Source organism: Rhamphochromis sp. 'chilingali', assembly GCF_963969265.1.
Source record: "Rhamphochromis sp. 'chilingali' genome assembly, chromosome: 17".
NCBI lineage: Eukaryota > Metazoa > Chordata > Actinopteri > Cichliformes > Cichlidae > Rhamphochromis > Rhamphochromis sp. 'chilingali'.
The window spans coordinates 27,399,328-27,426,552 of record NC_137944.1 but is presented as its reverse complement, the minus strand read 5'-3'; the positions used below and the strand labels follow the sequence as shown (position 1 = coordinate 27,426,552).

At 42.5% G+C, this 27,225-nt stretch overlaps 1 protein-coding gene across 1 annotated transcript; it reads right to left on the bottom strand.

Moving 5' to 3' along the window:
- Window positions 1–298: 298 nt before the first annotated feature.
- Window positions 299–15,750, bottom strand: tmem170b (transmembrane protein 170B). The gene is made up of 3 exons (XM_080862254.1): window positions 15,203–15,750; window positions 7,337–7,507; window positions 299–3,658 (listed from the first exon to the last, which is right to left on the bottom strand). Exons 1-3 carry the CDS (start codon window positions 15,363–15,365, stop codon window positions 3,528–3,530), a joined length of 465 nt encoding a protein of 154 aa, XP_080718380.1. The 5' UTR covers window positions 15,366–15,750; the 3' UTR covers window positions 299–3,527.
- Window positions 15,751–27,225: the final 11,475 nt, after the last annotated feature.

Below are 27,225 nucleotides of genomic sequence, written 5' to 3'. Positions count from 1 at the left end.
AAATTAAAAAAGAAGATATTGTACATTATCTACAGGAGAAGTGCCACTTTGGGTTTTATGTACAGCTTTGTCTCTGGGTGGATTGTCCATGTTAGTCCATTCACATGTTACCTGAGCTGCGTTGCACATGCAGCCACAGCGGCGGGTACACAGTATGTGTTCGGGGTTGGGAAGAGAGGGGGGCGGGATTTGTGGCATTTGGGCAACAGCAGACTTGAGGTGGTGGCTGTGTTGGTACGAATGGTGGGTGCAGCTTCTATCATAAGCCTATTGAAAGAGACAGGATTATTGAGCTGGGTGTCTCCTTTAGATATTACAACGCACACTCACGGTCACACGGCTCAATCACAGAACCTGGAGCGGAAAAACACACACATATATCCGTCATGACCAGTAATGGCACCGGGTGCGAATGCTATTCAGCGGTTAGTTTGTTTATGAAGCACACTGCGGCTATGTACAGCTCTGGATGTGCAGATCTGACAGCATCGAGTCCATTCTTGCAGTTTTAATCGCCACATAAAAAAAACCACTTTATGTAAAGACAGTAAAACTGCTGTCACTTGTAGTAGGTCCTCACACCCCTTCTCCGACCACCAGCGCAATGAAAGAAAACACATGGAAATCCTTTTATTCTAGTCACAAGCACGACTGCTCAGACCGACACCGAACACGGCGACAACGATGCTCATCAGTCTCCTGTGAGCCGCATACGAACATGCACAAAGTGCCCGCAGAAACAGATTTCACCGACAGCAGGTGAGTCACGATTGGTCCCTGAAGGCTGAGCTTACACATTCAAACGGGCGGTGCAGACCACGTGCAGAGCAACCCAGTGGTACAGGGGGAAAATAAACAGGGGGAGGGGCTTCAGGTCATTTACCTTTTTTTTTGTTCAATATTTCCAAACCCCACAATCATCTCACAGGCATTCAGGCTCCTGCTGCTACTTCATTCCAGTGCAATATCGCCCTCTTGTGTGCTGAGCTGGTAGTGAAAGTAAACTGTTACATCATTACATAATTTACCTTCAGAGCCACAAAACCGCAAAAAAATAAAAGAAATAAAAATCAGCACGAGCATATTTTTGAATGTGCAAATGTCCCTAAAAAGTACATAAAACCACTAACTCTTTATGTTGACGTCAGTAAGATGAGAAAACGGGATGAGTAAAGCTAGACTGTGAGCGATACTTTGGTATTTCGACCTCCTGGGTGAAGGTTTGGGCAAAGTTGAACTTTCTTCGGCACCGCCTGTGTCTGGCATCTACATACAGTAACTTCGAGCACAGTCTTCACATTATTTTGTTTTTTCCAAAGCATCATCTTCATCATCATAATCTGTGTCTGCGTGTGTATAGCATCGGGTCAATGCACACTGATCTAAAACAAGGCAGATTAAAGTCAGTGCAACGTGCAAAGTTAAACTTAAGGAGCATGGGTTCATAAACAAAACAATAAAGAAAAAAGTAGGCATAGAATAAAAGAAGAAGAAGAAGAAGAAGAAGAAGAAGAAAATAAATCAGAGCAGCACAATCTGTGACCTTCTCCGGGGAGGGAAGGATGGCTTTCCACGGGGAGTTTATACTGAAACAGTGCAGACATAAGCAGCACTACGGTGAGCCGAGGAGGACCGGGGCTCCAGAAAATCTGCACCTGCAGGACTCACAGACTCACTCGGAGCGATTTCTCTGGGAATATGCTGATTCTCAAGCAGCAAAGTGACCCTTTTCAATGCTGACGCACCTTTACTCCTCTTACCCTGAATAAGGAAGAATTAATCTATAAAGAGCCAAACCAAATCACTCCCTATTACAGACGGCTCCTGTTTTGTTCAACAAACCGTTTATTAGCCTTCTTGCTAAAAGTTTTGATGATGCCCCTCTGATGTCTGTACCGTGAATATGAAGCTAAGGATGTTTTCAGTCAACAGGATGCCAATCAGGTGTATTTATTTAAACAAAGGGGATCTATCAAACACGTTAGAGCAGGGGTAGGGAACTCCAGGCCTCGAGAGCCGGTGTCCTGCAGGTTTTAGATGTGTCCTTGATCCAAAACAGCTGATTTAAGTGGCTAAATGACCTCCTCAATGTCTTGAAGTTCTCCAGAGGCCTGGTAATGAACTAATCATTTGATTCAGGTGTGTTGACCAACGGCTCTCGAGGCCTGGAGTTCCCTACCACTGCGTTAGAGGGACGTTAGAGGGTAAAATGTAAGAGGGGTGTCAAGGTTTGAGCCTGGCCTGCTGCCTCTCAGCAGGAAGGCGTGCGTGATCTGAACCTCAAAGAAGGATCAAAGAAAAATAAAGGTCATGTGTTGAAAATACAATCCCTGACCGAAGTAAGACCTGAAGCGAGGCGTTCACACGAGGAAACGCGCCGCAATCTCAGAGTCTGAACGCTCCTGTACGGAAGAATGGGCTAAAAACCCCTCCGAGTTGATGCACAGGACTGATCGATGATTACAGGAACGCTTAGCTGCCTTTACTGCTGCTCATGGGCGTAAAACCTGCATACTGACAGCACAGGTACACCTACTTTTGCCTCACACACACTGGAAATACTGGATGGTCAAATTTCCGTTTCTTTTCTCTAATCTGGTTCTTTTCCAACTTTTCGAATGAAAATATTTTTATTATTACAGCAAATTCCTGCAACTCGATTATCATTATGTCCTGTTATATTATGTTATGTTATATTGTTTAATCGAGATAAATCAGATGCAGGTAGATAACTTTACTGTCTCCCGGCTCCACCTTTGTTTACAGTAAAGACATCAGAGTGACATTGATCTCATCCTCTCTCTCTGTCTGTGGAAGAAAGCCAATAAACACACTCCCCAAACTACTCCTCTGACTCCGCTCAGAGTTGTTGTTGGCACGCTTTAAAATCGATCATCACATGCTGGTTTTCCTCTGCCACTTCGCCAACATTTACAAAGTGCAAAAATTCAAAGCTTCTTCCTGCTCGTGAGTCGGATGCTGCGGCTTTCGAGCCATCTCAGGAGAAGGAGCGAGAAGCTGTATGCAGGCCTAGAGGCGCGGCGGCGGTTCAATACTGATGAAGGTGTTTTACTGCTGATGGACACTGCTGTTCTTTTGTTTGTTTGCCGAACTTTTGTTCCGATCGCCAAAGATCATCAGCTCACGATTACAGGTCGCTGTTTAAAAAATAGATTTTTTTTCCTCCTCCCTCAAAAGTTCAACAGAAAGCCTTTGAGAGTCAGTCGGCCACCGAGGCTTGCTGTTTTCACAGAGAAGGCTTTTGGCACGAAGAAGTGGCATAATTCTGGAAACTCAGAAACATGGCTTTCAGGTCCAGAAGCTGAGGCCGAGCCTCTGCCCGGCGCTGCTCTCTGACACGATGACGACCTTCCTGCACAGTGCAGAGACGCTGGGGGGGGGCGCTCTACCCTGGATCCGGCCCTCAAAAGGTCCAGAGGACTTGTGCCTCATGTCCTTCCATAAAAGCAGGCCTAAAGTCTCTGCCCGGCTCGGTTTGCCCGCTTTCACCCCGTCATGGGTTTTCTTCACAGCGTGGCCAGGATCCGCGAGAAGGATATGACGACGGAGAGGGTGGTCTGGCCCACGCCGAGCACCAGCGCCTCCAGCGGTGCCATGCCTTTCCCCGCCACGCGGTAAACGCCCGCCACGGCCGCGCCTGAGGGAGATAAAAAAATTTAAAAGTCAATGCTAATACAAGATCTGGCAAAGAGAAAGACACACACACAGCTGCCTGTCACCATTAAACCCAACTGAACATCCACAGTCAGGGGATCAGCGGACAAACATGTCCCTCCTGGTCTCGCCCTTCTGTCAGTGATGGAGGAGCGTTCGTGCATGCCTCCTCGCAGCCACACTCTGAGCGGACTCGCTGCTCTTCCTGCAGCAGTTCTCACTGCACGCTGTCCGTCTAGTCGTGATTGAGACAAACAGCAGGAGAGGACGTTTCTCTAATCCAGGCACCAAAGCCGAGTGAGCTATTTTTAAACTGCTGGACTCGAAGGCCGAGAAAATCTAAACAAAGTTTACCAGTTAAAGCTACCAGCAGCGCTCCAGCGAATCCTCCCTTCATCAAGGTTATCATATTTACGGTGTGGAGGATGCAATCGCTGCTGCTTTTACAGAAAACAAAGTGATCACGTTACATTTTTCAGTAACAGTAATGTAACAGGTTACTGTGCTATACTCAGCAATTAGATTAGAGTTATATCATGTTGTTACATGCGTTACAAAAGGCTCTTCAGTAACCTGCACGTCAGGCGGATAGAAAGAAAAAATAATGTGTGGAGAAGGAAAACCAGTATTTCTAAAGTAGCATCACACTGGCTTTAAAGTCGGAGTGTTTCTCATCTTTGCTTTGTGTTTGTATTAAAAACTAAAAGAAAAATTGCACGTGTGTCCTGATTAAAAAGAGAAAGAGGTTGGTTTCTGTGTCTAAATCTTCAGCTTTTAGTATCAACAGGGGTTTAGTGTTCAGGTCTTAAACACTGGAAGGTGCCCGGACCCATTGGCTGCAAACCAAGCCCAAAGGATCACGCCTCCTCCATTGTGCATGACAATAACATTTATTTGTGCTGCTGATATTATGCACTTTGCATTATTACCAAACATCTCCGATTTGGACTCATTTGTCTAAAGGACAATGTGCTTGTGGTTTGCTTAGTTGAAACACACGAAGCTGTGCCATCATGCAAACCTTCCAAACACAACATAAACTTAAACATGTAACATGTCAACTGAGGCCTGTAGACTCTAAACTGTAGCTCAAATCAGAGTCCTGGACATTTAATGTTATAGAAAAGGACTTTAAACAACTATTAAAGGCTGACATTTCCTCTGTGCTGCATGACCTTTCTTTTACTTCTACTCAGCTGCGACTGCTGCCTTTGCAGTCTCCACACACACACACACAAACACACACTCTGATTTTGTGCCGGGCTCGCGTACACATGGCTGGTGACGCTGTCAATAGTCTAGCTCACTCTGATTGCTACACATTAATAATAAAGCGGCTTTTCTATTTTTGGGGCACCAGCTCACATCTGTGACGGTGAGTGAGTCATCCACAGAGCCCTACGCTACGATAGACGCAGGTCTATTTACACACCCTGTGCTCTCACACTGATACAGTGAGGGGAAGGTAAAGGCAAATAAACAAAGCCTGGATATCAGCTTCACCTGCAGTGTTTAAAAAAATAATAAAGTGAATATTTTTGTGTTTCAAAAATATGATTTACGAATAAATTCTTTACAAATCCTACCATGTGGATTCATGGATTTTTTTTTCACATTCTGTCTCTCACAGTTGAAGTGTACCTCTGGTGCAAATTACTGACCTCTGTCATCATTTTAGGTGGGGGAACTTGCACAATCGGTGGCTGACTAAATACTTTTTTGCCCCACTGTATTGGATACAAAATACTGATATTTGTCCTAGCTCAAGATAACATATCACACCTGGTATAACAATGAAAACAAGTGCCAGTTATTAAAACGTGCAGACAGCGAACAGATTTCCTCACCGTTTTGATTCACAGTAGAAAATAAATGATTAACAATTCCTGATTTCTGCCTTTTTAGAGTATTTTAAGGTATTTTTACTTCACAGTCACCACAGATGTCATCATGTATTATAGATAACTATCTGCACCACTCTACTGTGTTATATTAAGTGTTAACAAAGAGAGATGAATTAGATGGCCTCAGACTAATTACCCCTGGTCTTCAAGGATCCGCTGCCCCTCATTTCTAATGCAGACTTGCAGGTATCATCATTAGTGCTGAAATGTGATACCCATGGACACTGCAGGGAACGTGACCTGAGGTGCACTGGGACTTCTTACCTTCTTACCCTAATGGATCAGTCACACTAGAGTAAAAATAGGACAGCACCTTTTTTGCGACTAGAAAAAGGAAAAGAAAAATGTTTTGCTCTGAGTGAGTAGTTGCAGCGACCAACAGCTCCTGGCCTGAGGATGCATGCTTACTTTCCACCACTTTCAATCGACTGACTGCACCCAATCTAATCACAGACAGACTTCATCTTATTGCTGTTTTATTGCCGTCTTGACACATCAAATTGTCAGCTGCGTTCATTTTGGTTGTGTTCCATTCTCCAACCACTGTTTTTCCCTACTGTGACTGTAACAGCCTGTCGCTACTTGAGAATTTGTCTCAAAGCCGCCCAAACCTTAACACATTCACTTGGATGTAATGATGTAGCTCTTAGAATTGACTAAAGGAACTGACTGTTAACTTAAAGTGGGGTGGTGTCAAGAAATAAGACTGTATTTTGTTTTTTGTTTTTCCCCATTTGTTCTGAGGTTACTGCAGACATCTGATGAACAGCAACATGTAGAAAATCTGTAGATGCAGCTAAAAGTCTGCTTCAAGCAAAAGACTAAACACCCACATTTAAATCGTTTGAGCATTTGGAACAAAAAAAGGAAACACGCCAGACTTCTCCAAGCAGCTCAAAGACCAGGTAGGAGTGTAATTTGTTAACTTTATACTAGCATGTCACTGCTCATCCCCATACCACCCTAAACACGCCCAATCTCTGCTGATCTTGGCCAGGGTGGGCCTGGTTAGTACTTGGATGGGAGGCTGCCTAGCTGGGGGGGCAGTAACTGTAGCCCAGGAGGAAGCAAAGATGGGAAAGATACTGAACTTGTGCCCGTACAGAACATTACATCACTGGGATGGTTGGTTAAACTACTGACTGCTTAAGAGACAGAGTGAAAGTGGACAGTATATCCTTGATTTCTTAACATAAAACATTGTAATAGTCAGGTGAGGATTAGTTAGAGGTCTTTGTTACAGTGCATAGACGAATCTAACACTCAGTGGCGTGAATTTAAAAAACAATCTGAATAGGGATTTTACAAAATGTACCTTTAAATGTTCTTGTTGTTGTTGTTTGGAATATCTTCAAAGTTAGTGTTTAGGTCATTTGTGTGTGTGTGTGTGTGTGTGGTTGGTATTTTTTGGGTGCAAACTCTTCCTACCAGCGACAACAGTCCAGCCAATCACAAAAATGTTGTTAAATTAAATGAACCCTTATCGTGCCGACACGTTGAAGTTTCCTGGGCCACATAAACAAACAGGCAGGTAAACACAGAAGCAGATTAGTCTAAAAATCTTTCTCCTCCCTGTCTCTCTGTCAGCTTCTGTTTTCTTCTAGTTGACACGAGTTAACACACGGTCACCTCACCCAGCGCTCGCTCTGCCTTCCTGTCACCTCTCGTCTTCTTCTGGGTGCTGAACGCCGCACTCTGAGGTCGCTCTAAAAATAACCCGTCAGCAAGAAAACAAAAGGGGAAGTAAATGGGCTTACTAGTGATGACGCCTCCGGAGAGCGAGGCCAGGAAACCCACGCTGACCAGCACCAGGGTGATGAGGCGTCCCCGCTTGTGGCGCTGCAGCATGACTAACATGAGCAGCCCCACCGCCCCGTGGACGAAGAGCGAGGAGAAGAGACACCACAGGAAGACCCAGTACCACATCTCTGCAGGGAGAGAGAGCCAACAACACAGATCAGATACAGCCTGAAAGCACAGGATTTACCGCTTACATTAAAGGTGCTCTACGTACAATTTAACTAAAGCTTTCACCAGCAGGGGGCAGTGTGCTGAAATGTTTTCTCATCTAAATGCTTTTTTCTTTTACTTGCTGAATTAAGGTTAAACTGACCACCTGCACCATCTATTATATTATAGTATTATATAAAAGTACAGCCCAGCCTCAGAAGTTAAATATCAGGTAATATCTCTCGAACACAATGCGTAGTTGCTCCAGATATAGTATAAGTATAGCACATAGTAGTATAAGTATATACTACAGTACAGTATGATATAATGTCTTAGGGGTTCTTAATGTAACAACTGCAGCAAATAAATTATCGATTAGTTTCATAAATATTAATCAGACAATTACATTTTTTTTTAGCCTGAACATCAAACATGGCAACAAATTAGAGAAATCACCGCTTGCACTGAAATAAATATTTTTACATTTTCACATTTTTTTATATTTACTGGTTAATAACAATGATGATGTATAATGATAGTTACTGCAAACATAAAGACTACATTTTTTCCTATTTGTTGGTTTACATCACCATTTTAAAATCAGTCAGCTGGCACATTAAAGTAACAACAATCCCCTATTCTAATATATATGACTTTAACAGAGTACTTTCATTTCTGGTGAAGCATGAAATTAAATATCGATCTGAGGAACAGAAGCAGCTTTCACTTACAAAATGAATTATGAATTGTTTACCAAAGAAACCATCCTGAAGCAGACTGGTCCCAGCTTTTAATGTTTTTATGTGTTTCTGACCGTTTCACAGAGTATATATAAAAGTCGCCTCCTGCTGGTCTGTAAACAGAAAGCACGTTTAAGGCTTCGCTTTTCTTTTTCTATACTTTTACAATGCTTTTCCTTGTGTTGGAACACAACACAAGGAAAAGTTAACACAGTTGTATTGGGACTTCTGAATATTCCTTCCACCATCATGGAGCACAAACACAGATGGATGACCTCGACACCCACCGAGGACCAAATGTCAGTGAAATCTGCCTTCAGTGGATAAATCTGTAATGGTCTCTGTAAAACTCTGGCCAAAATAACATTTGAATTCTTAGTCAGAGTCTGTCTGTTGCACTTATTGATAAATTACAAGCTTGATTTAATCTAATTACGTTTTAAAGCAGTGATCATGTCCATCCTTGATGTACAGTGATTTGATTTGACATCACAATGATCAAAACAACGATACTGGGAAACGGTGATTTAAGCCCTTGTGATTTATTTTGCTTCCTTTATTTTAGTGAAATAGCTGCATTTACATATAAAGGTCAGCTTTGGTTTGCATAACGTCGATTACACATGAAACTTGAAACAGGACTTAAAGACAACAGGTTTGTAACAGAAAACCTGCTTTATAGATAAAAGCTGCTTATTTACTACTGCAACCTGAACACAGACAGAAGCAGGGGCTTAGTGGGATATCTGTACATCAGCTGCTTTAATTTTTTTTTAACCATCTCAATAAACTTTATCCTAGCTTTCAGCAACAACCTCAGGTTGTAAAAAAATATACAGTCAATAAATAAACAGCAAATACACAATAAAAATCAACAAATAAAACTAATTAAATAAGGCCGTATTTGCATCAGGCTATCCTGCTCATCTAGACCTGAAAGAAAACAAGAATAAGCAGTTGTTTTAAAATGACTGAGCTGTACGTGGGAAGTTTGGTTGTTCCAAAAGTTAGGAGCTGCCACTACAAAGACTTTGTAGACTTTGCTTTTAAGCCTGGACTGGACTATCTGGTCAGAGGCTCCGAAAGTTCTGTTAAGTAAGGTGGCACCAAACCAATAAGGCTTTTAAAAACAAGTAAATTTTAAACTGGATCCTGATGGACAGGAAGACAGTGTAAGGAGGCCAGAAAAGGTGTGATCACCATGTTTCTTTCCTGTCTAAAGGCGAGCTGCTGCATTTCCTACAGCCTGCTGACAACGAAGTAACGACTGATCAGAGCCGACAAATAAAGAGCTACGAAAGTCTAAGAGAGGTAATAAAAGCGTGAGACTCTGTCTCAGAGTCATGCAGTGGTGGGAGGCAGGCCTTCACCTTACTGAGCCGCATTAGTGATAAGAAGCTCTTCTGAACAAAAGAGCTTCATGCAAACAAACGCCGATAATAAGTAATCCCGAGGGGGAAGACACAACTTATAATATTCCGTTCTAGTCTTGAAAAATTCACATTTACTGCTTATAAAGAGTGCTTCCAAGATGAAACACTGCAGCTCAGCCAAGATGCAGAGCTACAGCCGCTGCTGCACGTCTGTGAGGCGAGGGGAGGATTTCAATCTACAGCAGCCACCGTCTAAGTCAAGCCTCATCAAAGAGGCAGCCGACCGTGGCGATGGACCCGTGGCGGAGATGTATAAAACCGCTCAGAGCGACATTTCAGACAGCGAGCCCGACATGAAGCGGTAAATGGAAAATCTCGTCTGAAACAATAGCATACGGCCGCCTTTTGTGACCATCCTGACTGGAGATAAGCTTTCTGAAAAAAAAAATGTAATTGTAGAAACAAACGTCTGCAAACTAAAAATGCTGATAATCCCTAAAATGCCAGCAAAATCATCTAATTAGCTTCCACCAAACTCGACTGTTCTCCTAGAATACACATAATGCACCCTGCAGGGTCCAGACTGTGCTGCCGTTATAACAGACTCCACTGAAAATGAGAACAGTAAACAGCATTTAAAAATCACACTCTTCCTCCTCCTCCTCCTCCTCGTTCTCCCTGTCTTTCTGTGGCACAGGCCAGCTTTGTCTAAAAAGGCTCCGGCTTCATTGCACTTTGCCAGCGAGGGGCCTTTGGTTGAACCCCTGGCACCGTGGGAGCCAGAAGGAGCCAGCTGGCCGTGAGATAACTGAAGAAGAAAAGACACCAAGTGAGAAAGGATGACCCAGCCGAAGCATGGCAATGCTGTCTGTGTGTGGGCGCGATGCAAACAGGAAACGTGACATTATTTTGCAGTGTAAACATCACAACGCCCAATTCTATTACCAAGTATTTCTCAGAGCTCTGGGACACGAGGACCTCTTTAGCATATCCATTTAACCGAGCTCCTCCACAGTCCACTGAGTGCCTACATCTACTTATTGATCCGGCAGGCGAGCGCCGGGACAGGCGGAGAGAGACGTGACAGCGGAGTAACACAATGGCTTTTTGTCTTAAATGACTGAGCACGCAGATCACGCTGCAGTGTATCCACTGCTGTCTTTCTGCAAGCATCCAGCAGCAGAGGAGAGAGTGATATCTGTGATGGGACCCAAGACATAAGAGAGACACACATACAGGAAGTACAGGGAGAGAGAGCCCCGCTTAACTGTAGCCCCCGATGACACGAAAGCTGATCAGGATTCAGCATCGTGTAGAGAGAGCCGGCCTTTAATGCAGGCTGGAAAAGATGAAACTCAAAGATCCTGGAGGAGGTTATGCAATGCTAACATCATCGCACACAGACTGTGATATCGCCCACTCGGTCTAAAGAACTACAGACATCCACAGGTTAAACAGACAATCACAAACACCATTAGTTTATGTGTAGTTAAGGGAATGAGTTGGTTAGCAGAAGTCTGAGAAAAAGAAAAGAAAAATGCGGAGTTCAACGTAACTAACGGTGAATGGCAGGTAAGCTGATTGGCCGCAAATGCTAGAAGTTTCTCCTCTAAACCTCACGGTTAGATTCAATATGTAAGGGTTCAGTGAGATCAACTTTGCCAAAAATTTCACAAATGGAGAGGACAGCTGGGATACTCTGTGTTTCTACTTACTGATAAAATAATCCGTATAGTCTTCCACCATCACTGATGGATGGAGCCTGACCCGGACACCTACTGAGGACCAAATGTCAGCGTGATCTCTCTTCTGTAACAGTAACCTGTCATGCTGGTCAGAATAATATTTAATAGCATAGCTGGAGGAAATCTGTTGCATTTCTTGATAAGTTACAAGCTCGATTTAGAGAGAAAATGGGTCGGGTGAAATGTTCAGTGGAGACACGAGGCTCGTTATTTATCTCAGCCGACTAAAATTATCCATGGCAGCTAATTTTTTTTGCATTGCAGCAGATGCTGGAAGGTGAGGTGCACATTTAGTTTCAGGGGACAGCAGGCAGCGCAGGTGGTCACGGCTATGAAGAAGCACCTATAGGGTGAGAAATGAGTGCAGTAAAGTGCTGTGTCATGTTCAGAGATAGGAGCGAACACAGGCTAAAACACAGTGAGAGCACAGTATTAACTTCTGCTAATCCGCAACTACAGGCCGAGGTCTTTGTCAGCACGGCGGCTTTAGAGCTCGCCTGTCAACAGGACAGAATTTTAAAAAAGCAGGGGCTCGTGTATTTGGTGCCTCGTCAGAGGTTGGAGTACACAGGCGGCTGCAGAACATGAACCATTCCTGTGTTGAAGCCGCAGCTTCTCGAAGCAGAAGGCTGCCGAGTTCACCTCTCAAGACGACAAAGGATGGGTTTGTCCAAACGTGGAGAGAGGGAGAGCCAGCCTGACACATCTGGCAGTGACTCTGTCCCGTGATGCAGAACAAGAAGAGGACTATGCTAATGTTGATTCCATTTCGGATGATGCTTCTTCTTTTTCGGAGAACCGAGCTACTATGACGTGATGTATCGTTAAACTGTACACATGCACCACACAGAAAAGCATACCTGCTAATTAGTGCAAAGTAAAAGACCAATAAGATAATGCCACTGCAAATGCTCCAAAAGGCACCAACAGCACAAACATGGCAGTGGAGGTGAGGCCCAGCAGACTGTGATCAAATCCAGGTGCCTTGGGAACGCCTGTCACTCAAAGCGACCACGATCTTCACTTTAGCATCCAGATGCATAAATTTATTTACAAAAAGAAAGAAAGAAAAGAAAATTTAAGCCTGTGTTGATAGTTATGATGTGGGAAAACATCCACTGAGGCTGTAAAGATGCTTTTAATGCTTTAAAGTTTATTTTAACACAGGAGTCTATGGGGATTGACTTGTTTTAGGAGAAAGCCTCAAGTGGCCACTGGAGGAACTGCAGCTTTTGCCACTTCAGCATTGGTGCAATGTTTTTAAATCCTGAAGGTTGCTGCTTGGCATTCACACAAAGCTTTAACTCCTAATATAGCTGCATGTGCCCATACATAGACTCGATGCTTTTATCTGAACCTGCTAAACTCCACTATACCTTCTGTTTAGTTGTCTGCCAACTCCTGACAGAAATATCTGGACCTTTAACTGAGCAGCCAAGTTGCGCTTTCTGTTTTTGTGTGTATGTTTTACAGCTTCACCTGAGCTCTTTTTGCTTTTGTGTGCTTGTTTGCAAAGAGATAAAGGCTAAAGCAAACAGCTAAACACCAGACATGCTGAGCTAAAAAGCTGCAGATCAGGGAACGTGCAGAGTGAACACAACTGATTAGCTTTACACGAAGAACAGCTACACAACATGTTACTGTGTGAGATAATAAAATGACTTTTTAGCAATCTGATCATCGCGTAATCACAGCAGGCAAACAATTAAAACTAAGAAAGCCTTTTGACATTATTATTGTGAACTGATAATACAGGATTTCTGCAAGTCTATTACAAGTTCATTAACCCGCTGGGTGTCAATTAACCACCCCCCAAGTAGGCTAATGCATTGAATATTTTTCATTTTCTAAGACCAAAGCAGGTAAAAAAAAAACAAAAAAAGGGATAAAAGCGCAAAATAAACATGATGTTGTATGAGTTTCCCTGTTTAACCGATATTCATACACTTATTTATTCTAATCAAGACAGGCTAAAGCACTCATTGCTGTAATAAATGAGGTTAAATACATTTCAGTGCCCTCCAGCTGGTAAATATCTATGCATATGCAATGCATTACGCTGGCGTCTCTCTGCTCTTCCTCCTTTCTCCTCATGAGCTGCACATGAGCAGCTCTGCTGTTCTGCCTGTGTCGCCACACAATTAGCAATCGGCAGATTAACAGCACCTGGTGCATGCTGGATTAAGAATTGGATATTTATCTGATCATCAGATTTCTAAAGTTACACACTCTGACATCGGAAAGGTCTGTGTGTAAATGGCACTTCCTTAAATGCATCTCAATCGTACCACAAATCCCACAGATAGATAATAAATGAGTGACAAGAACAGCATGCTTTTATTGACTGTGATTCATCAAAGTGAGACAATTTCAAAGTAGCTGTTCACATTTAAATATGTTCTTTTCACTGGTTTTCTGAAGTGAAACCGCCTGCTGCGCACGCCTCATAAACAGGAAGCACTCCCCAGGGGCACAGATAAAAGTTTATCTATCCGTTCAGGGCTCCCCAACTGTCCCCCCTGACCTTCTTTAATGTCTCAGGAGGTCGTTTTTCACCTGTCTGGGGGGTCAGGTGTGAGATTTGTGAACAGTATTCTGTAAAGCCCCGGGGCGTTAGCTCCTCACAGCTCTCTTCTCGCCGCTGCAGCTCAGATACCACAAACTTCTACATTGCACTGCAACTTCCTGCTGAGTCAGCGTGATCAACTGTGCCTTTTTTTCCCTTCCATCCCTGCATGATGTGTTTCTCAACACAGGATGTCAGCTGCATATTAGACAACCGGTCTGTGCCAAGCCAGCCATGACTACACGTCCGGCTCCTCACTTTGCAGAGTGAAATGCAAGAATTTCTATAATGTGCAACACACACGGTCCCCCGTCCACTTCCTCAAAAAAAGAAAAAAGAAAAGTGATGACAATGCTTTGAACAGCTGGCAAGTAATAATATTTCTTGCTGAGGAAGTTCATTCTGCTTGGAAAGAAGAGATAAAATGCCCACACATTGCTTTTTTGGTGCCCCGTGATCTGTTTTTGTGTCATAGGAACTTTCATGCATTTCTTCCACTTTTCTTAAACCTCCTTACAAATAAAAAAGGAGGAAGAAAGTCATCTTGTAAGCATTTTGTTTTGGTACAAAGCACATAATTGATGGCAGCAGCTCAATCATCTGTATCAACAAGTGACAGTTCAGCCATCAGCCCGCAGAGATGCCCTCATCTCGTATTTACAGCTGCATATTACCTTCAATATCAAAGCAGACATGCTCTGGCTCAACTGCATTCAAATAAAACAGGGAATTGAACTCAGCCTCACTACTTCTAGAGTCAGGACCATCCCAGACAGCATCCCTGCCCGCTAAGAGGACCCTCCCTCTAATTGCCCCTTTACTGAAAGACAAAGGAGGGGGAGGAGGCCACATTTACTACGCATTCACGAAGCAGAAAGATTAATTAGCCGAATGTTGTCATTATTTTTCCTGACGGACTCCTGAATAAAAGAGTGAGATTTTGTTTTGTTTTGTTGATGTTGTGGTTCAGGCCCAGCATCACCAATAAAACACACCAGCTTGCAGAGACAGAGATGGGGAGGTGGGATGAAAAGGTGGCACACAGATGCCCCCTATGCATAACAGCAGCCATGCCCTTCCTGCTGGCTACAAGAAAAATGACCACATATATTTGAATGATATTTATATATATTCTTCTTTAAAAAGGAAGCTGCACATGCTGCTGGTGGTGATGACTTTTTCACTGAACACATTTAAAAAAAAAAAAAAAATGAAGCAGCAGAATAGCGGCACCTTTCATTCCGCATACCTGTGAAGTGGTGCAGCGCCGAGCCTTGCACCCAAAGGCTCAGCACTTGCTGCACCGACAGATTAAGAGAATAATCCTTGTCCGTTGTCATGTTTCCGCCGCCGCCGCCCGGGTTCGCACCCCTCTTTATCGTATAGCTGTACTTGGCTTTAAACGAAGGCATGGATGAGGAAACCGGGGTGGCATTTGGATGTGAGGCGGCTCTCCCCGGCGCGGCTCGCCTCTACCGGTGCCTCTGCTTCGGCTTGACGTCCGTCTCCGCTCCGGGAAGGGAAGGGTCGATGGCTGGTCGGTTCATCCTCGGTGGTGGTGTCGGTGGCGGGTGTACGGAGGCCATGACGAGGATGGCAGCGGGAGCTCGAGCAGAGAAACGCACGGTCGGCTCGTCCTACATCAGCTAGCCCTGCTACATAACCCTTAAAGGGCCAGCGGTCCTTTCCGTGCGAGGGGTTCACGGTGACACATCCCCGTGCTCGTGAAGCCGCTTTATGAATGAGGAACAAAGGACAGCACGGTGGCGTGTGCGCAGAAAGCGTGCGTAGTGGCCATGGCGGCTCGGGACGGCTACGAGGGGGACGGGGACGCTGTAACGTAATTACGACGCACTGTGACTAATATTAGGATATTAATAAAATACTAATAATAACAACAGCAATATTTTGACAAAAGCTAAATAAAAACTATCATTTTAGACGCTGTGGAAAGATTTAATGTTTTTATTTTAATTTTTATTTTACGTTATACAGTATTTGCCAGCAGAAAGCGAAAGAGTGGTTGCTAGGCAACGTAATAACGTTAGCTCTTGAACGAATAACCAAATCAATGCTAATGCTAAAGACTACTTTAACAGAGAATATATAAATAAATACCATATACACTAAAAGTATTATTTGTTGATTTCTTAATGTTTATTTTATTTCAACTGTTGTGATATTAAAATTAAGTCTACATTAAAATTAAATGACCTTAGAAGCAGCGTTGGTCATGACGTCAGTGGAAGGTGGCGCTTATTGGTCACCCCGAAACACCTGATATAAAAAAGTAATATGACAGGATGAAAGTAAGCAGAGGAATAGAGGGTATTAGTGGCAGGGTTATCTGGTAATATGAAGAAAGAACCCCTAAATGCTTAAATCTGATTTAGAGCTTTAACTTAGATGGAATAAAATATTCAGAAAACTCTGTGGCGAGCCAGTCTGACAAACCCAGTAAGACAGAAATCAGAGCAGGTGAAAGCTATTTTAAAAAGTGTGAACCTTTACATAATTTTTTTTATCCTCATCATCATCTCATATCAGATGTTTAAAAAAAGAAGAAGAAGATAACAGTGTGATATGGGGAGGCAGGGAGGGAACAAGGTGTTACGTAGACGCTGAATGTTCTGGCACATTTCTCTGAGGAGCGCAGTATTTTAAGACGAACTGGCCCAGTTCAGAGGTACGAGGGCGAGGAAGCGTCTGACATCTGACATCTTTTAAATCTGTAGATCTTTCTCTAAACGCAAACAGAGGGGGGAATAAACAGACAGCTGGATCACGAGGAGATTCGTGCAACAAAAGAAAATACAATTACGGGTACTGTTAAAGAACGTTCACTGTAGAGGAGACAGGAGGCAAGTTTAACACTTTATTTACACTTTCCTCCAAAACAGCAATCTTTTTGATACACATAAGTGTACTAGCTTAAATCAGTCTATATGTTTATTATGCATCCACAAATAAGGACAAGACTAAAACTCAAAATTAACAAGTCATAGCAGGCAATTTCAGCTGTGATTAGGTATGACGAAAGCACAGTAAGTCGTTTCATTTCAAATGAAGCCAAAATAAGTAGTCACATTACTTCTTTAAATCTAATCATGTCACATTTTTGGATATATTTGTTTTAAATGATGGTTTTTGAAAGGTAACAAGTTATCCTTTTGGTTCGCCGAGTCTGTACTATAGTGCACAGTGTACTATAAATTCACTTCTATGACCAGTGACAATAAAAGAACGCTTGCTTTTGCTGACTTTTGTATTGCCTGGGAGCTTTGGAGATGTCACCATAGTAAAGTGAAATTCACATTACATTCAGAGTCCAGCCAGAACTTCATACATCTGATACAGAAATTCCTCTACAACATGGCGATTTAACTGTAAAATTAATATGAATGATTCATATGAATTAATAGGAATGATCAGCAAACAGTTGGCAACGAGTTAATGCTGAGTCCCTACTGCAAAGAGATGTGCAACAATACAGACTGATGCAACAAGGCGGAGCTTGTCAGCAACAAATTTTCATTATTACCACCTAGAAGTTGCGTGCTAGGTATTAGCCTTTAACCATTTGCTTACTGACTCAGACTTGCTGCAATATCTTGGCAATCTGTCTGCATTTCTAAGTTAGACAGTAATTAATTTCAATAATATTTAGTTTTATTTATACAGTGCTAAATCACAACAGTAGTTGCCTCAAGGCATTTTATATTGCAAGGTAAAGATTCTACAATAGTACCAAGAAAACAGAGAGAATCCCAACAATCATATGACGCCCTATGAGCAAGCTCTTTGGCAACGGTGGGAAGGAAAAACTCACTTTTAACAGGAAGAAACCTCCAGCAGAACTAAGGTCAGGGAGGGGGCCATTGCTGCAACCGGTGGGGTAAGAGGAGGAAGACAGGTCACAGAGTGATTGATATCAGTTGAAGTTGGACCACAATTGTTTGGAGACAGGTTGTCTCACACCAGACAACCTGTGCACTCCCAGTTGCAGTTGTACATGGTTGCACAAAAGTTGAGGGAGTTGCATGCTCAACCTGTAGGCAACCAACTGATTGCAGCAACTACTTGCAATTGGTCTCAGGCACCAATAAAGTCCAATGCAATATATATGTATATATATATATATGTGTGTGTGTGTGTGTGTGTGTGTGGATGTTGGTTCTCAGCCTTTCAGTAATCAGATACACATTTGTTTAATTCAGTGCGATGCTAAGAAATATTTCTCTCCCTTTTAGAGACCGCCTGAGTGGATTACTACTGTTTGTGGAAATGTCAGCATTTTCCATCTGTGTAGCAGTTTTAGCCATCATACCACGAATAGTTTCACAAACAGCATCACTGTTTTAACCACGTTTGCTGGGTTGCCTCTGTGGGCACTCAGCAGATTGCTTTGTCCTGTCAGGTTTTCACAAGGTTGCATTATCTTTGCATTTCACTGCAACTATAGGCATGTTGTCTGGTAGAGAGTAAATTAAAATTTCTAAAACACAGCCAAGTGCTGTCCTGAATAGTGGATAATGGATTTCAGGGTAAATTGGTTTAAAAAAAACAGAACCAGTGATATGGTTGTGAATCATGTGTTTCTATCACAAATGTAAGAAGACGTTTCACCCGTATCCTGTATTTACACACTGAAATAAGATACATACAAAGTGTTGGTGAAATGCTTCTAGCACTTTTCTTCTTCCTTCCTCTATGTTTCATCACAGCTCTGTTGAAACCTTTTCTTACATCTCTTCCTGCCCTCGGGGCTTAAGATAGACTAACATGCTTAGGAAAAGGTTCAGAGAAGAAGAAAGAACAAAACACCAAATATTGTGGTTTTTCTTACATGGATCTATACATGGAAAATGAGCAAATCATGGAAAATCAAGCATTATGTTGTTAAATACATGCAATATAATCTACTAAAGAAATAAAGCGCTGTTTTACTCTAGCACTGGGCTTTGGGAGAACGAGCAGACAAGACAGCAAAGACTCAGTGAGGACCTTGTGTGGTTTGCTAAGCAAATGTCAACCTCTGTTTCCACGGGATGCTTGACTTTTCAAACAACATCCACCACAAGTGCACATTTTTCCACCATGAAATTCCCCAGAAAGAATATTTTCCCCCTTGGTTACGTCATAGCAACACAGCCAGAATCCAGTCCATCTCTATAACAGGGTTCACATCAGATGAACATAAATGATCAAATAAATATTTAAATATTTAACTCTCTAAACAATCCTAAACAGGATCCCAAAAGCAGAATAAAATGAGCTATGTCAAAACTAAAATACATTTAATACCAAATGAAAACACTGATTTGCAAACACTGCAATCCTAAAATTGAACTTCTGATATAGAAAGGGTGAAGTATTAGTTCAGTTAGAAAAAGATATTTGCTGTTTTCTCCCTACTATGGGCATAGGCATTATAAAAACAGCACATAACACAGCATGGAAAAAGAAGTGGTGGAAATGGGTTGCAAAGGGGCTTGCAGTAGTCCAGCAACTGTGATGTTTGCTTTGAGAGTATTGGTGGAGGAGTGTAGCGAAGGTCACAAGGAACTGCTGTGTGGTTTTGTGGATCTGGAGAAATATGATAAGGAAGGACCTGTGGTACTGCATGAAGAAGTCAGGGTGGTCAAACAGCATGCAGGACCATCCAAGGTGCAGGGCATGGATGACAACAGTGAGACAGTGGCTAAGAATGACAGATGGGTTCAAGGTGGGGGTGGGATTACATCAGGGATCAGCTCTTAGACACTTCTTGTCTGCAGCAGTGATGGACAGACTGACAGATGAGATCAAGCAGGAGTGACTGGTATGGTGTTCACACATGGCACTGTGATGGGTTCTGAGAATATTAATCGCAGTATTGATCCAGAGGTATGTGCTGGAGAGAAGAGGCGTGGGTCACATTATAAATTTGTTGCTACTAGAAAAGTCAAATTTTAGATCAAAGTGGAGGTCAAAAGGTCAGACGGAGATAATATGATACCGTTTCAGTACAGTTGAGGAAGAACATTCGCACTCACCCTCATTTGCGTCATTTTAACCAGAATTCAAGTGTATTTTAGTCACTTCTGTTTTCGGTTAAGAGCGTTGGTCCTGGATCTGACTTAGCAGCAAACCATGAACACTAGAGTCAACTGACAATTTTAAGCATCAGCTTCAGTTTCAGTGACCCAAATATTAGCAGTTTTACTACATTTATTTCAGAAGACTTCAGAGCAGTCAGTACAAAGTTAATCAGTCTCGGGAGGTTGCCCTTGTTTATCTGTTTTTATCCTTCCTTATTATACTGTGGTGGATTTTATGGTAAATTTACTGTGGATGCTCTTTTTCTCTTTTTCTGTTGATCCTGCTGACCCATGTGAGGGTCAGCTCTATGTGGGCAGACGGGCTATGACGGTGCAGAGACATCAGTGGGTCCAGGAGTGGGATGAAAGAGTCCTTTGACTCTCCCACAGCTTTGGCCGCATCTTTGAATTGATCTGTCCTGGAGCATGAATCTAAGAACAAAAAGAGTCTCGCCTTTTAGTTTGCTGTCAGCTAATAACCACAAACACCAGCTGGGAAAAATAATTCTGCTTTACCCCCGAGACACCCCAATTTTGTTTACTGAAGGAACACATGAAAAACAAGCAAGTTATTAACATATCAAATGCAGTCTGAGTCGTGCTGATTTAATGAACTGCCGGCTGGATGCTAAAATAAAGGTCAAACCCGAATTAGGTCAGAACCACGATTAATGAGTCTCACTGAATAGGGCAGCAGACAGATTAAAATGTCATGTTAAACATCTCCTGTCTTTGAAGTACTTCCTCAATTATAAATCTGCCTGCTCTAATCAGAGTGATGATTCCTCCTGTTGGCCAGTAGGTGGATTCCTTCTCCCATTTTTCAAAGCGATCCTTACTTGTAGTTTTCCATAAGAGGGCTGCTGGGTTTTTTTTCTCCTTTTTCCAACAAAGACGTCTGGAAAACAAAATGACATAAGGTTAGTGGGTTACAAGGCCATTGAATTACTGTGTTTGGCTTTTTTCTGGGACGTGACTCATGACTGACTGCTATTGTCATATTCTCACACATGTGTTATTGCATACTGTTGAAGTGTCACTCTGTGCTTTTGAAAAGTGAGGACATGTGAGCCCCCTTTCACACAAGCGGGGGATTTTTTCCTTTGGGGTGGGGGCAACATGAGATGTCACCGTATCCTTCACAGATCCATTCAGTCAGCTTGAGGTTCTGTGAGGACCTGCAGTATTTTGGACCTTTTTCTTTTACCTAACATATATATGAAGGCTATTGTGCTCATTTCTGCCTCTGTGTAACTCGATCTGCCAGGTGAGATATCGTCCCCCGTGAACCCATTTATCCGCCGGCGCTGCGGTCTTTCTGTCATCCCTTCTCTCGGCGTGCTTGTCTTCTAGCGTTTCTGCCCTCCGCCCCCCTTCAGGCAGATGGTCGTGGCCTCAGGTGAGTCATCTGGAAAAGCCCCCTCATCTGGCTAACATCCCTGTCACAGTGAGGACATTAACTGGAAGCAACCGGCTGTGTGATGAGTCAAAATGTAGCTGACTTACTATTAGACATGCAATCGCTTTCCTGGAAGTGAAAGCACCTGAGCAAGAAATTGCCTCAACCTCATTAACCCAAGAGGATGGTGAATATTTTTACCTGTTCCTGTACAGGTTACCCTCTCCCCTCCAAGGAATTCAAGCCCTTTGACAAATTCTGATTTTAATTTCATTATGAGGTCAGCTACAGTAGTCTCTAAGTACTTTGTAGCTATATTGTGATTGTTTTTTGTTTTTTTTGTTTTTTTCATAACGACAGGTAAATTAACCTGTTGTAAAAGTAGTCTTACAGCCACCTCCAGGGCTGAAAATCAGACCCACTTGAGGGAGGCTTCAAAAGCTAATCAGTCTCCAGAGACTCTCGGGAATAAGCATGTTTGCAGCTTAGTACAAAAACTGGTTTTAGTTCACTCCTCACAACAAATGTAAGACACTGAATTTTTAAAAATAACTCCTTTTAACTGAACGGTGTTCCTCATTGTCTGCTAGGCTTCAAATTAACTACTCTAATTCAAGTTACCGAACGGGACTATCAGTGTTATTGGAGCCTTTTCAAACATTTTTATAGAAACTAAACGATAAATGAGGCTTTCTGTATGGTACGACACCAGTATTATAAATTTAACAGGTATCTGCTAATAAATAAATGCAGTTTGCTAATTAAGCTTGTTAGTATCAGCTTGTAACTCAGTCACTCAGAAAGAACCGACATTATGCCTATGGCTCTAAAATAGTCTGAAACCATCAACCACAGTCTATATTTCCTATACCTACAATCATCAGTATAAATAGGACACTACTCACATTATTTCGAAATTCAAGTTGACATCCAGAAATATAAAAGTTTTTTTTTCCTACATGACAATTATTTTTATATTGTTCCTATGATAAGTTGTTAGTTTGAACACTCTATTTAAACTATGTTCTAGATTAAACTAGTTAATAGTTTAACTCATTTCAATAAGTAGTCTAAATTAATTGAACTTTAATGGTGTTCATAGTGAATTTTGCCACCTTTAGGCAAATCCAGGCTAGCTGGTTCCCATCTGTCATGCTAAGCTAACCATTGCTGGGTGCAACGTTACCTTAATACTCGCTGCACAGATATTGATAAGGTTTCAGTCTTTCATTCTCTTTGTAAGAAAGCACAGCATACCTTATCTGTCTTTATCTCATTGAATCTATTTAGACCGGTTAGGGCCAGTCTGTGGTTTCAGTGCAGAGACCCACATGATGAAAATGTCATCATTTGTATTTCCAACTATGTATTTTTGACTGATTGAGACGTTATCTCATCCTGTTGTGATGTTTACTGCTCAGTAGGGAGTTTTTGTACTAATTCAGCGCTTATCTTAGATAAGGCTGACGCAACTCTGTGACCTTAATCTGACCTGAGGTCAGACAAGGAAGATGTCACACAGAGGCCACTGGGACCCTTTGACCTTTGCAATCACATGGCGAGACATGTGTTACACAGCAACATCTTTCACATGAACTGAACACAGACTCTTCAACCGAAGGCTGTAAATAAAAGATGGAAATAGCCACCATGATGTCACCAGTTCGATTCAATTTAGTTTTATTTATTTAGTACAGCATGACAGCAGTCCCCTAAAGGCACTTTATATTGCAATGTAAAAACCCTACAATAGCTAAAAAAGACAACAACAATCAAAAAACCCTTCAGAGCAACTACTTGGTGACAGTGGGAAGGAAAAACTCCTTTTTAACAGGAAGAAACCTCCAGCAGAACCAGACTTGGAAGCAGCAATCACCTGCTGTGACCGACGGGGGTCAGTTGGTCAGTGAAGTCCAGTTTTGAAGCCTGAAGTTTAGAAATCAGAACTGACTATATTTGGATCTAATGTTACCTGATGCTAAAATTCTTCGAGAACAGCAGCACCTAGCATTTAGTGAAAAAATGCAGGTCTCTAAAAAGCAAAACTTTCCACCCTTTCCGTGCGTGGGGCGCTAACGCGTTAACGAGCTAACTGCGCTAACGTGTTGACACCACTCAGCCCCACACACGGGCGGTCCGCGCTAACTCGCTAATGAAGATTTGCCTCGTTAATGGGGTTATGGCGTTAACGTCATTTTAACAAGATTAACACTGACAGCTCTACTATAAAGACTAAAACAATGGACGATGTGGCCCTTCTGGAAACCTTCATCTCACACTGGGCTGCCCAGTGTGAAGCCGCTGGGATGAGATTAGGCACCTCTAAGTCTGAGCCTAAAGTTCTCAGCTGGAAAAGGTTGCAGTGGAGTCTCCAGGTTGGGGATGAGTTGCTCCCCCAAGTGTAGGAGTTTGAGAGTCTTGTACATGAGTCGGATGAGAAGGGAGATAAACAAAGTGACTGGTGCAGTGTTGGCAGTGATGCAGATGCTCTACTGGTCTGTTGTGGTGAATAGAGAAGAGAATGAAGGCAAAGCTGTCTATTTATTGGTAAATCTGTGGTTCTTTATCACTTTATAAAATGTAAGTCTTTTCAAGCACCTTCTGTATATCTCAGATGGCTACTAACAACACAAAGCTGATAAGGTACTTCAACTGTAGCATTTGTATCTTTAAAAAATCCTCAAAGGCCAAAACTGGGACCACTGCGGTTGTAATACACTGACAGAAACCCCAAAGAAAACTCATTTGACCTACAAAACCAACACACTGATAAATTAACTCATCTCCAACCACAAGTATTTAAAGGTAGAATATGTGTTGGAAAGCTGTTTCTGGATCTGGCATATACACTATGTGTCTGTTTGATTGATAGCCAGCAGTACCAACACTAATCCACCCAAAAGTTCAGACACAAACACTGAAACTCTATTGTTCAGAACCGCACTGGTGCACAAACGTGAAGTCAAACAGAGTTCACCGGGGCAGGCTCTCTGACTCCCTTTGTAGTGAGAACAAGGAGCTCCCACAGGATCACAAGCAGGGTTATTGTAGCTCACCTTTGATGGCTCTCTGGAGGCAGGTGTTCACAATCGCAGTTTAAACAACCGCCCCGTTTGAAGTGGCACGAGTTGAATCAGGGAACGAACGAGGGTTTGATCTCCCCTTGGCTCTACATGAAAATAGCTGCACCTGAGAGAGCCCGCGCTTGACCACAACCAACGGCTACACCTGCATCAGAGAAAATCTTCCCCCGAGGATGCAGCTGACTTCATCCCGTCTGTGATTTTTCTCCCTATAAAAACTAAATAAAAGGTCTCATAAGATTGTGATGCCGTTTTTAGCGCTCTTATCCTTTAAATGAGCCGTTTCTGTTTGCTTATTGTTTTCAGTTTCCTTCGAGTCCTGGGAAACAACAAAAAGACATAACTGATTAACAGCTGCGTATTAGAAGAGGAAATTTATTGCAGCGAGCGGTTGACCTCATGGTTTACTGTGTGTGATTAGAGGGATCTTCTCCCTTTGAAGGTTTACATCAAATAAGCGTTGAGTGACCAGTGATGAGGCGGTTCAGCTGTGGGAATCTGGGATCCTCACTGCTTCCTTCAGGCAGTGCAGTTCTGATGAAAGACGCCCGAATCTTCACTACTGGCAAGAAATGTTAGGCAAAAAAAAAAAAAAGTGGAGCAGAGGGTGAGTCATTACAGAGGACGAGCTGCTTCATGCCGCGCACGTGGGCGGATCTGGCCTCTCATTGAGAAAACGCTCCCTCGGGGCACAGACTTTCTGTTTTGGTCAATGTCAAAACAGGGAGTTAATCACTCACTGCAAGAGTGTAATTTTCTTGTCCTCATTAATAACTTTTTACTTTGATGTGTTTCTATATTGCAAAAAGAACAACAACGCAGCATTTTTGTGGTGGTGAAAAGTGTTTGAGTGTAAGTTAAAAATAACTGAATGGAGACCAAAAAGAGCATTTAATATAAGCTTTAATAAATGTAGGCGGCAATTAGGTTTGCCCACTTAACATTTTCTATCCATCCATATCTGTTCCCGTTTGTGTTGCTTTATGGGTTTTCCATATAAGGTGCTGGGCAAAAGTCTTGAGCCACCCCTCATATCTATATTTTCTTGGAAATTGGGAAATAGCTGCGGCGATGTATTGAAACGTGTGCAAACGTGCATACATGGAAATACAGTATATAAGGCAAAAACAGAGTTTTCACAGTTTAACAAGCTTGAAAGTCATTATGAAGATTCTCCACCCATACCACAGGGATGGCCCGTCCCTATGACAGTATTCAGAACCAAGAGTATAAAAACAAAAAACCTTGAATCTGAGTGTTTGAAGCCATCTTCTAGCCTGAGCTTTTGCCTGATAGGGAGTTCACAACCCTGACCTCATTGCTTGAAACTCTGGCCTTGTTAATTATGAGCAATCCAACCGTGTACCAGTATAAATATAATGGAAAATAAGGCAAAGCACAATAGGGCCCTGTGACATCTGCAGCTATACAACACTTGCACAGAGACACAAACATAAATGACAACATATAATTAATTTAAAATATTCACGATTATCCTGCTTTATAAACTTTGTTAAATGTTGACTTCTTCCTTTGGTTTTATGGTGCAGGGGTGATCTGGCTGAAGCTGGCGTGTTTAATCATTTGGATTTATTTTCAGCTCAATCAAAGAAGCTTAACTGACTGATGAGTTTGTTTTTTTATTATTGGATCATTTCTTAGTGTTTATTCCCAGTGTTTCATCGGCCTGCATGTAAGTGTTTACTTACTACGCCGTGCTGGCATAACAACTCGTGTTTAGTTCTGTTAAATTAGCCTTTTGTGGGTCCAAAGAATCATTTTGGTCTTTTTGGTCTTTTTTTCACTTCGGGGTAAAATAAAAGACATTTTCTTTAGAAACTACACTGAGTTCCTTGTGCACATCCAGCTCGGCCCCTTACGGCTCCCCTTTAATGGTTTACTTCACCCAACACTCAAACTACTGTGTCTCTAAACCTGTAATCATCTACCAAAGAATTTTGTGTTTGACAGAAAACTGGAGCACGGCCAGTTTTGCTAGAGGTACAAATGGTGAGCTCGAAGGCCTCGTGCTGCTCACAGCACTCTTAAGTATCTGCGCTTGTCTAGTGTGTATTGAGTCTATACGGTTGATAAGAGTGACACATTGTTAGCCTGAGATACGCTAACAGATATACTGAGGTATTTGTCCTCTAAAACACACTCATCTCCTGTCTGAGGCCTCCTCAACAAAACATGAGGGTTCTTATCTCAGTGGAGGTCTTTGTTGGTAACCCCAAAGCTTTTTGTCTCAAACTGTATGTACGTATACTCAGTGGAAACTATAAATACCTCTCAGTCATTTGTAGAATGGTTGAATACTGCTGCTGTTTAGCGACACAGGCTGCTGCATTTCATAGCTTACCTGGACCTTTAAAAGGAGCTGTGATGGAAAGAGGCCAGACAGGCTGCAGCGTGATCTACACAGCAGGTTTATGCAGGTCACTGTGTCTCACTCGTCCTGCAGCAGGATCTGTAAGGCTAGATCCCAGACACTGATAGGACTACTGGGACGGGATGGTTTTGGCTGCTCCGCTGAGTAAAAACGCGTCGGGAACATTTATACTTCTGGAAAGTTCGGTGTTAAGCTTGTCTGTATCACCCACATACCGCTGGCATCCTTTTCCCCGACTCTCCAGACGAGTTATAGAGGCCCTGGGATGAATATAGGCCTCCTGGGGGGAGTTAAGTTATTATAAGTGAAGTTTCAGAT